The following is an 11350-nucleotide window of genomic DNA, read 5'->3' on the forward strand; positions in this document are numbered from 1 at the left end:
AAAAAAAGAATTATAAACTAAGATTCTGAACAAAGGGTTATCCGGTTTTGCCCCATCTAAAAAAGGTATAAAATCACAAAAAAGAAATCTTTACATTTAGCAATAAGAAATTCAAAGCTGAATGTGCAGAAATGAAAACAGCAATGCTGGGGGAGGGGAAAGCACAGAAACAAAAGATTGAAGAACAGATGATGGAAGTCAAGAAAAAGAAAAAAATTGAGCTGCTTGGCACATTCAGCTTCACCTATTTTTGGAACAAACTCCCAGAGCCACGCGGGCGGCAAAGTAATAACTTTACAAATATAGGACGGTCAAATCATATCTAGCCACAGAAACAAAGCTTTGGTTCAAGTGATTATAGGAAAGCTGTGTTTATCCTTGATGGCAAAAAAAAAAAAAAAAAGTACTAGGGCATCTTTTTCCAACTAATGAGTGATATTAAAGCATAAGCTTTCATAAACTGTAGCTGATTTCATCAGATGCACAGAGTGTGACTAGACCAGTTTTTCCTCAGGTTTGCTTGAAGATGTGCGGACTTCAATCCCCAGAATTCCCCATGGCTGGCAGGGGAGTTTTGGGAGGTGAAGTCCACATATCTGCCAAGGTTGAAAAACACAGGGCTAGACTTAAGAGAGGATTTAAATTGGGGTGGAGGGTGGGCAAAGGAAGAAGACAGGTTGGTTATGCGGATTAACATGTAAGACATTACGAATTCCCATCAATTATCGATTGTAATGTGTCCGAAACCTGCTGTTTTTGCCTGAGACTGCCTTCAATCTTTTGATATATAAGATTTCAAGAATTTTTCACTTGAGGTTGCTTTTTAAGTAATCACTTTGAGGTCTCCTAAAGAGTTCCTGGGAGACTGAAATACTTTGATATCGAGTCCTGATGCCAAATTCATTGTTATGCCTTTTAATACAATTTGTTACATTAAACCAATTATTAAATTGTATTTCAACTACCGTATTTTCCGGCGTATAAGACGACTTTCTAAGGTGTGGAAATTGGCGTCGAAGTCGGGGGATCGTCTTATACGTCAAGTCATCTTATACGCCGCAAGTAACGGTAGTTTCCGGCGTATAAGATGACTTTCTAGGCATGGAAATCGGCGTCGAAGTCGGGGGTCGTCCTATACGCCGGGTCGCCTTATACACTGGAAAATACGGTATATGGAAATATAGATTCCTCCTATTTTTGCAATTCAAGCAATGTTCTCCCCAAAAAAGTCTGCCCATGGATTCCAGGGGTAGGTTTTTTTCTTTTCTTTCTGGATTGTAGAAATCCAGTCAACAGCTCAGGAGCAAACACAAATAGTTGTTAGCAGTGACTCACCAGGAAGTCTGTTCATGTTGACACCTTGGGCAGAGAGTCCTATTCCCATGTACCTTCAAACAAACAAAAATTTATTAGTTCAGCAAATGAGAGCATTTCCAAACAAGGTAACAACCAGGCCTTTTCCCCTACTAGAAATAGAGCCCATGTGGGAAGAAGTTAAAGTTGTCGTTCAGTGAAGACTGTCATCGAATTCTTTCTCAAGTTATTCACCAAATATCCATCTAACAAGGATAACAATAGTTGCTTGTAATCAAGCCCTCTTTGTATGCTTAAACATTTCCCTTCAGAGGAAAGCTTATTATCTCTGATACAAATATACTATGCCTCACTAAAACGTACCAGAAAATAGCAAAATGATTTTGGTCAACAACTGTAAAATAATGCTTAAGAATTTTTCAGATGCAAAGTTTGGAGATGCAAAGTAGTTTAAGCCTATTTGTCTTTATTACAAGTCTGCTTCTTTGCCCCAAACCAGAATTAACATGCAGGAAAAGGAACAACTCTTGATATAGCATAGTGTGCACACACTGCATCATCAGCTGCACGTGAAATATTTCCTCCTTCAGTGACTAAGTAGAATATATTATCTATTAGAGATAATTCAAAGGAGTTATCTTCTATTGGCAGAAGCAGTTCCTCTTTACAACTGCTTTACAAGAGTCAGGCAATTTTGAATGTTTACAAATTGTAAAGCCTTTCATGTTAACTGAATATGAAGGAAATATATTCAATTGGAATTTTTCTTGACCTTATTAAGTTTGGAGGTTTCTGTTCACTAGGCTTCAGAAGCATTTATTTGCTGGCACGCTGAAGGTAAACTCCTCATTCAGAACAAACAGGTTTTTCCAAAGACGATCTAATCGCCAATTTAATTATTCTGTTCTGTCTCAGAACAATGCCCGTCTGGCAAATCCTGTCTTCTTGGGTGCACAGAATGCCCTGATGTTGCTGAATTACAACGCTCAGGGGCCCCAGATAGCAAGACAAGAGGTTAAGGATAGTGCTAAATGAACAGATCCCGTTCTTCAGCTCACCTATTTCCAAGCTTTTCTCTGTATGGTGCCTAATCCAACCTATGTACTCTCCAGATGTATTGACTTGAACTCCCAGAATGCTCAGCAACTGTCTATTTGAGGAATTCTGGAAATCAAAGTTCATCCATCTGTCTGGAGGGTCCCAGTTCAGATGGACTGGCTGTAAAGGTGTAGATTATGCAACTGCTTCGTAGGACAAACAGGCTAAACTAAAAGAGCTAAGCTGCATAGGAACTTAATTATTATTATTACAAATAATACATTCAGAAACACTGACTCATTAGAGCTCTAATCGTACACTACAAATTCTGGTAGAATCTTGATGATGATGGGTGGAAAATAGCACTGAAGTGGTATGTTCTTAAACCAACAAACCCCAAGATTTTTTTTTTATTCCCCAAAATAGAAGTCACCCATAATTTCTAAAATCATAGCTATTCGATCTGCATTATTTTCATGTCTTCCTATGTCTCTCACTAGTATGTCAGCATAATGAATTATTCAATTATTGGTATTCCGGAGATGCGTGAGGTTTTGTACTGCCCTAACATAAAGATATGAACGTTCATTTTTCAGAAACATATCTTTATACCACAAAGCCCAATTATAAACTGCCAACACCAGAACGCATTCATTTCCAAAGCTGCTGTGGATGTGAAATGAACACTTATTTCACACTTTCTGCTCACGTGCAGCTCATTAGAAGCCTGCCAAAACGGTGGTTCCTATGACAGGAGAAAAAAAAAAAGCATTGCTCACTTAATATAAAAAAATAAAATGTTTTTCAATTGGTATTCAACCTTCTCCTCTATCAGAAACAGCACATATGCCACATTATTCTATAAACAAGCCCTTGAGCAGCAGATTTTGTAACTCTGAATAACTCGTGTGACTGTTTCTAAAATGTTTATAAACACTGTATGCCGGAGATGGCATAGTTCAGACAGATAATTCACGTTGTTGATTGTACAGTGTGTTAGCAACCTTCATTCTGTAGGACAGTAGCTCTCATAATGTGAAATCATAATCCATGTAGTGAAAGTCTGCTATTGTTATAATCAGGTTTCAAGGCTCTGAATCAAGCAATCTACCAACAAAGCTGTGCTATACTACCACAATTGCAGAGGGGAAAGGGAGATTATCAAGGCCATCACACCACTTGCAAGAATATTAACTAGAGGTACATGTTTAGAAAAGCATGTAAAAGTGCATGACCTCTCTTTTACTCCTTAGAGTAGTCTGTCTCTATACAGCAGACATGTCAAACACAAGGCCCGGGGGTGGATGTGGCCCACAAGTAGTTTCATGTGACCCGCCACGCCATCCTGGAAACAGTGAGTGAACGGCCCCCGCTGCCTTGGCCCTGGCCCAGGCCAGCCAGCCAGGAGCCAATGTACAATTTTGTGGTGGCCCTCTATGCTGAAACTCATTCAGTCTCCCTCTGACTTTGCCCTGGTACCCATCATGAGCAACCTGGCCAAGGACAGCAGTCACAGCAGTAGCAGCCTTGAGGAAGAGATAAGTGCAGCTGGGCGCCCCCTTGGGAAAGTGGGGCTGGGCTTGGTGCCGCGGGTGCTCGAGGGCCAGGTTGGGCTTTTGACCTCTGCTGCCCAGGGCTCCAGGCAGCCTGCACAACCATCCAGGCCCTCCATGGCCTGAGAGGAACAACGAGGCTCCTCCAGTGGACCATGCCTTGACACTTGCCCCGGTCCCACCCCCTTCTGCCAGAGACCCTCAGATCTGTCCCACTCCTGCCCAGGCACCCACAGGCACCATTGATGTGAACGATGTAGAGCTGGCCATGCCCACCCAGCAGGCCACACCCACCCTGGCCGCACACACAAAGCCCCCGAGGGCAACTGCAATGCTGATGCGGCCCTCAATGAAATTGAGTTTGACACCCCTGCTATACAGGCTCCCTCAGAAGGCAGAAAAATAGAGGTGGCTGTTTTAAAAATCATATTAAATTTAATGAGTTGGCTCAATAAAGCGGCCAGATGTTTCTTTCTAGCTCACAAAGCATGCTGTGTTAATGAAGATGTACACGCAATTCAGCCTTCCAGAAACCCTTAGAAACATATTCAGACAGAACTGATAAGCCTTTTTCGGGAAGCTCTTTCTATATTCTTTCTTTGCTCTCTCTTTTTCCGCTCACTGTTCATTTTTCTTGCCTTCTTTATGACACCTTTTGGCTCCTGCTTTGTGCCAAAAATTTGTTGGCTTTTATTTGTCCTAAATGTTATCTGGCACTAGTAACTTATCATTTTGAAGGACAAACAAACAGACCATTTTAAGATTAAGACAGCCGTTCATTGCCAAAAGACTGATATAGTTTCTGATTACTGAAAGAATAAGCATAAATAGTGCACTAATTCCTTTTTCTACATTAGCTCTCGTTTATGATAAACCCTAATGGGACTTTAGAATACCCTGAATGAATCCAAGTGTTCATGCAGAGGGCTAGAAATAAGCAGCATCAGAATCACGAATAAACGCAAGTTTCATTTGTCAATCACACAAATAATTGCTACCTTTTATTATCTCATTTTACTAGCCTTGCATGCCACTTTAATCGTAACAGACTCTGTGCGGCGTATGCACCTATGATGTAAGGTTAAAATATACACTAAAATGACAGAAGAAACAATTCATTATTCTATGCCAGGTAACAAATTCAATTCAAACAGACTGAATTTCAAGGCAGAGCACTTCATAACACATCTCTCTCAAAGTCTGCTGGAAGACCACTTAAACTGCGACCCATATGGATCTCAGGGGATCTAAACTGAGACCCATATGGATCTCAGGGGAATATTGTTAGAAAGAAAAGAGAAGCCATTGAAAAGGTTTACCTAAGATTCCAGGTCAGGGGTGTCAAACTGCTGGCCCATGGGCCAGATGCGTCATGACGAAACCGCACCCACCCCATTGCCGGCAATGGGGAAAAAGTCGCAATACATTGCGACACGTCACGTGACATTGCAAGTTTGACACCCCTGTTCCAGGCGATTGATCCTGAGTGGAAGGACTGGAGGGAGCCTCTTGCACCTGATCTTATCAGAATCACCTGTGTGATCAGATGTTCACGTAGGTGATTAAACTGGGCATCATTAGGATACTAACGATATCGGCTCCTGGGACCCTGGATCACATCCTTAGCAGTTTCTTATAGATGTTGAAAAGGAATGGGGAGAACATCAAACCCTATGGCATCCCATAAGCCAGTGGCGTATGGTATAACTTCTCCCCTCCTCCTGATACCATTAGGAATTTCTCTTCAGAAGGAGAACTATCATAATAATAGCCCTCTGTCTCCAATCCTCAGAAACACTCCAGGATACCATGGCTGTTGGCATGGAAAGCCACTAACTTGATAAGCAAAGCCAGGAGGATCATGCTTCCTCCATCTTGATCGACTTAAAGGTCATCCATGAGCCTAACCAATGTAGTCTTGGTCCCACACCAAGGATCCAGCTGGTGCTCACTTGTTCATTTTCTTCCAGCTCCAACTCAACCATCTTCTTTACAGCCTTCACCCAATGGGGGAGGCTGGAGATAACCGTCTAACTGCAGTGTCAGCTGATGGTTTGAGAAAGCACAATATTGCCTTCTTTAGGCAGATGGTACTATCCCCTCATTTAAGGATGTTATTTACCATTGCTCTAGCCCAGAGGTGTCAAACTCGCAACGTCAGGTGATATGTCGAGACGTATCTTGACTTTTTTGCCATTGTTGGCAATGGGGTGGGCGCAGTTTCGCTATGATGTATCCGGCCCGCGGGCCGGCAGTTTGACACCCCTGCTCCAGCCCAGTCTTCTGTCACGTCTCTAGAGATTGTCACCAACCAGGAAGAGAAAGGATCCAGGCTACAAGTTGTTGAGCTGATGTCATACATACCCGGTCACACCCAAACAGAAACTGGTCCAAACTCAACCCAGATAAAGCTGAGAGATAAGAGATTCAATCGTCTCTACAGAACTTGCCTTGCTGGCATCAGTTCTGAGCAAATTTGAGTAATCTTATCTTTTCTTATCAAAAATTCTCAAAGGGCCCTATAATGTTCTAGTCCAGGGGTAGGCAACCTTGGCTCTTTTATGACTCGTGGACTTCAACTCCCAGAATTCTGGCTGGCTCAGGAATTCTGGGAGTTGAAGTCCACGAGTCATAAAAGAGCCAAGGGTGCTTACCCCTGTTCTAGTCTATCCTTCCCTCAAAGGGATACCTGGTGACAATCAGACAATGAGATAACAGCAAAGAAATACTGGTAATTGGCTGTTTTTGCTTATCATCAAGGACTTCCCTGGATTGATGAGCAGAAAGGGGCTGCTCAGATTCAATTCTAATCCTCAGGAAATACCTCTAGTGCTCTTCGGAAACCTAGTGGTCCCATCAGGCACCTGGGGCAAATTGACTGATTAGCAAATGGGATTAGTATTTAAAGTATGGTCTATGACTAGAGCAGTGTTCCTCAACCTTGGCAAGTGCATGGACTTCATATTCTATTCCCCAGCCAGAACTATGGGAATTGAAGTCCACACTTCTTAAAGTTGTTAAGGCTAAGAAACACTGGAGTAGAGACCCAGGTTCAAATCCATCCACAGCCATGGTGTGGATGACTTTGGGTCAGTTGCCCTTTCTCAACCTAATCTACCTCAAAAATGTGTTATTGTAAGCATTCCTATATAAGCTACTTTGAGACTGGGGAAGAAAGCCACACATAAATCTAGCACAAATATTTCTCAATGTTTTCTGATCTCACCATTACATCATTCCTGACCATTGAACTACCAGTATGATGCATCTATTTTCTGATACGTACAAGATTTCAATTTAAAACTGCTTAGTAGAACAATTTTCACATCACCGTGGGTCATAAACCCAACGGCACAGCAATCACGGGCCCTTAAGGGAATGTATTAACCTAGTTAAATGATAATTCCTTAGAACCATTTTAGGAAGTGCATAATGAATTAAATATGCCCCCTCCGGCAGCACTAACAGCACAGAAGTACTGCTGCTGATTTAGAACAACTGCTATCATTAGTTTTGAATTTCCAAACTTATCTAGCGGTTCTATACATCCATCAAAATTAACCAGCCCAAGCTCTTTAATTAAGGGAAAGCGCCATACTCAAAGCTGAGTGATATTTGCTGGAAACACAATGGATTCCTCATTCCAATCTGTGTTTTAACTGCAAATCCATTCTGGGCACCATAAATACTTTAAAAAAACTACATTCATCCTATTATTTAAAGTAAAAGCTTCCTCTATGTCCAGGTGCTAGAGGGTCAATTCACGTAAATAAATAATATGTCATGAAGATAGTGGCTGAAGCCAACTGAAGCATCCTGACATGTGTCAATGTGCCCTCAGCTTCCCACAGCCTGATTTTAGCAAAACTATAACCTTAGTACAAAGGTTACATTTAGAAGCAATATTGAAATACGTCTCTACATCAAACAAAAGATACAGAAAAACTGGATTTGGGCTAAGCTTTACACAAGCTTATGAAACACAGTATCAAGGCAATTAAAAGCAACTCCTTCCAGACATAACAAAGGTGATAAAAAACAAATCTAAATGACCATCGCTGTTTCTATTTCTTCTCCAAATGCCAAACAATTGAAACTATATGGTTTCTTAAAGCTTCTGTTGCAATTTAGCAATGCTTTATATAAGTAGATACCCAAGAGTTATCAATCCAATTTCTCACTGTAATAACCGAGGCAAAGATGCACATAAAAATACTGCTGTGCACTCGAGTGAGGAAACATGTTTCTGGTCTCCCCACCCTTGTGATTTACAGTATCTTGCTGGCCATATATGTGATCTCATCATTAGCATTACCCAAATTATTTAAAGCAAGACAATTCGGTTTAATTCAGATTGTGAACATGCTTTTCCCCATTTTCCCAAACTGATCGACAGTCTGTCATTCTATAATTTCTGGCAGATCAAGATCTGCTTGAAGCATGGTTTGCCTTGGCTTAGCAGTCAAGCTTTTTATCAGCGTAGTACATTTGAAAATCAAAACCCTCTTGTTTTATATCAGTGTTCCCAACAGAAAGATAGCCTGTCAAATTTCCAGACTACAGGTAGTCCTCGACTTACAACCACCACTGAGTCCAAAACTTCTGTTAAGTGAGACATTTGTTGAGTGAGTCTTGCCCATTTTACAACCTGTTTTGCCACAGTTGTTAAGTGAATCACGGCAGTTGATAAGTTAGTAACCTGGTAGATGAGTTAGTAACCTGGTTGACTTTGCTTGTCAGAAGGTTGCCAAAGGGGATCACATGATCTTGGGACACTGCAACCATCATAAACATGAGTCAGTTGCCAAGCATCTGAATTTTGATCACATAATCACGGGGATGCGGCAAAGGCCGTAACTGTGAAAAACAGTCATGTCACTTTTTTCAGTGCCATTGTAACTTTGAACTGTTACAAGTCGAGGATTACCTGTATTAGCCATTAGCTCAAAACTTACTGTAAAATAGTAGTAATAAAGATAACTAGACTATGCCAGAATAATATAATTAGATCTACAACTAGAAATACCATACTGAAAAATATCTTATGCAACTAGAAATACCATACTGAAAAATATCTTATGCAACTAGAAATACCATACTGAAAAATATCTTACGCAAAAATACCTAATTTTTTTTTTGAATCAGCAATTCAGTCAGCTCAATGTTGCCTACTGTCTATATCAATTATCTCATGTCAGAGAATTACCAAGCATAAGTGTGCCCATCCCTTAATACATCATTTTATATAGCAAGGAAAGGAATCCCTGTGGATTTTACTTCACTAGTTGTTGCTAACTATTGGGGGGGGGAGGGGAAACTCATTTCCAATTCAAGCTGTGAACCAGCACTAAGGATGTTTCTGTGATCAATCTGGCCAGCATGTAGGAATATGTAAAACAATTTTGTAGCCAGGAAATAATTTTAGTTAAAACAGCTATAGGAATGGATTTCCACTACCTTCTTTTCAGCAATTGTTATACATTATTGGATTTCACATCTAATACAGCAAAAGGCCACATAGGAATTTTAAGACGTAAACATGGTGTAATTACCTAGAACCACCAATAAGGAAAGAGGCATAATCATCATGTCTCATCTCAGTTTATATCACTGGTTTGGTATTTGATAGCAGGAAGTCAAACCAGTTTTTAAAAATCTGAACTGGTGTTGAACTTGATTCATAGCTTCATCCTCCTCAATGAACCAGAATCCAAACCCCCCAAAATGATCTCAGTTCCTTGTTTTGAAATGCTGCTGGTGCAATGCCCTACTACAAGGACATGAATCATACACCAAAGCCACATTTCACGTTCCTACCAAAGGTAAGTACAGGTGGTAAAGTCAGCTCCAACTCTCCTCAAAGACAACAAAGACACTTAAAAGAATACACTAAGCCACATACTTACCCATCTCTTCCTTTACTAACTATCTTCACTTCAAAATAATAAATTCCACAGGCTGCAGGGATGGGGTGGGTAGCCCTGACAGAAGCAGCATCCTTGTGATTTTTCCCATGTCCTGTTTTAAACAAACATAAGGGGAAGGGGAAGGAGGAAACAGGCAGGAGATGGGTCTTTAATTCTTCAGTAAAAACAATCATGCAGCAAAGGTTTTCAAGAGCCAGCCAGCCAAGCCACAAGGAAGCCCACAACCAAATACAGTCCCTTACAGATAAAACAACAGGTGCTCCAACACATTAGCAAGCAAGACATGGCATTGGAGATGCATAGCTGATCTTCTTCTGGTACTGTCCCAGAGACTCACAGCCCATCCTTCAGGGTGAAAGTATACAGCGTTGGGGCAGCCTTTCTCAACCTCGGCTGATGGTTTTAGCCATCTTCAACTTGTTGAGGTTGAGAAATATTGCCCAAAGTATCCTTTACTTTGCGAGTCCCCTGGACTGCAAGGCGATCAAACCGGTCTGTCCTAGAGGAGATCAACCCTAACTTCTCTTTAGAAGGCCAGATCCTGAAGTTGAAACTCAAGTACTTTGGCCACCTAATGAGAAGCAAGGACTCCCTGTAGAAGAACCTAATGCTGGAAAAGGTTGAGGGCAAGAGAAGAAGGGCACGACAGAGCAGGAGGTGGCTGGATGGAGTCCCTGAAGCAGGAGGAGTGAGCTTAAATGGACTCCAGAAGATGGTAGAGGACAGGAAGACCTGGAGGAACGTTGTCCATGGGGTCGCGATGAGTCGGACACGACTTCGCAACGAACAACACCCTTCACTTCAAAGGATGGGGCTGTGGGTCTCTCTCTCTCTCTCTCTCTCTCTCTCTCTCTCTCTGGGACCACCCAAGAATAACAGCAGTGTGTTTCTGTTGCTCTCTCCTGTGCCCTCAGCAGGGGTCCTCAACCTTGGCCATTTTAAGACTTGCGGACTTCAACTCCCAGAATTCCTCAGCCAGCTTTGCTGGCTGAGGAATTCTGGGAGTTGAAGTCTGCAAGTCTTCAAGTGGCCAAGGTTGAGGACCCCTGCCCTAGGAGACTTCAAATCCCAGGACTGCCCCAGCCAAAATGCAGGGGTTCTGAAGTCCAGACGCTTTCAAGCTGCCGAGGGGGAGAAGAACCCCTTGCGTTGGGGTAACCCCCACCCACCCATCCCACCCCAGGGGACAAGCCAAAAGGCTGCTCTACCAGCCCCCAAAGCCGCTCCCTGTCCTGGGGCAAAGCCCGACAGCCCCCGCTGGCAGCCATAAGGAGCCGGGCAAAGGCTCTCTCTCTCTGCCTCCCCCCAAAGAAGCCCCTAAGCCTGGGAACTCTGCCCTACCTCCCCAGCGGGGAGCCAGGCCTCCTCCCAGGCGGGACCCCCCTGAAATCCGGGCTGCCCAATCCTGCCCACAGCCCCTCGCCCCTTCTGAGGGGGGCGCCCCTCCGCCGGAGGAAGGCTCCCCTGCCCGCCCCTCGGCCCCTCAGTCCCCCCAGGCGGCCACCGGGCCTCCCCCAC

The 11350-nt window shown here is 42.7% G+C and overlaps 1 protein-coding gene across 2 annotated transcripts in view; it reads right to left on the bottom strand.

The window, feature by feature from the left end:
• The window catches only part of RANBP10 (RAN binding protein 10), a 40484-nt gene that overhangs the window by 28768 nt on the left and 366 nt on the right, over positions 1 to 11350 (bottom strand). For both annotated transcript variants that reach the window (XM_039327446.1, XM_039327445.1), the window contains exons 2-3: positions 9812 to 9923; positions 1336 to 1388 (exon numbers count right to left, since the gene is read on the bottom strand). In XM_039327446.1, the coding sequence (XP_039183380.1) occupies positions 1336 to 1388; positions 9812 to 9923 (165 nt within the window). The remainder of the gene's footprint in view (positions 1 to 1335; positions 1389 to 9811; positions 9924 to 11350) is intronic.

Source organism: Crotalus tigris, unplaced genomic scaffold, assembly GCF_016545835.1.
Source record: "Crotalus tigris isolate CLP2741 ecotype Arizona unplaced genomic scaffold, ASM1654583v1 scf7180000024362.2655971311:6658466, whole genome shotgun sequence".
Taxonomy (NCBI): Eukaryota; Metazoa; Chordata; class Lepidosauria; order Squamata; family Viperidae; genus Crotalus; species Crotalus tigris.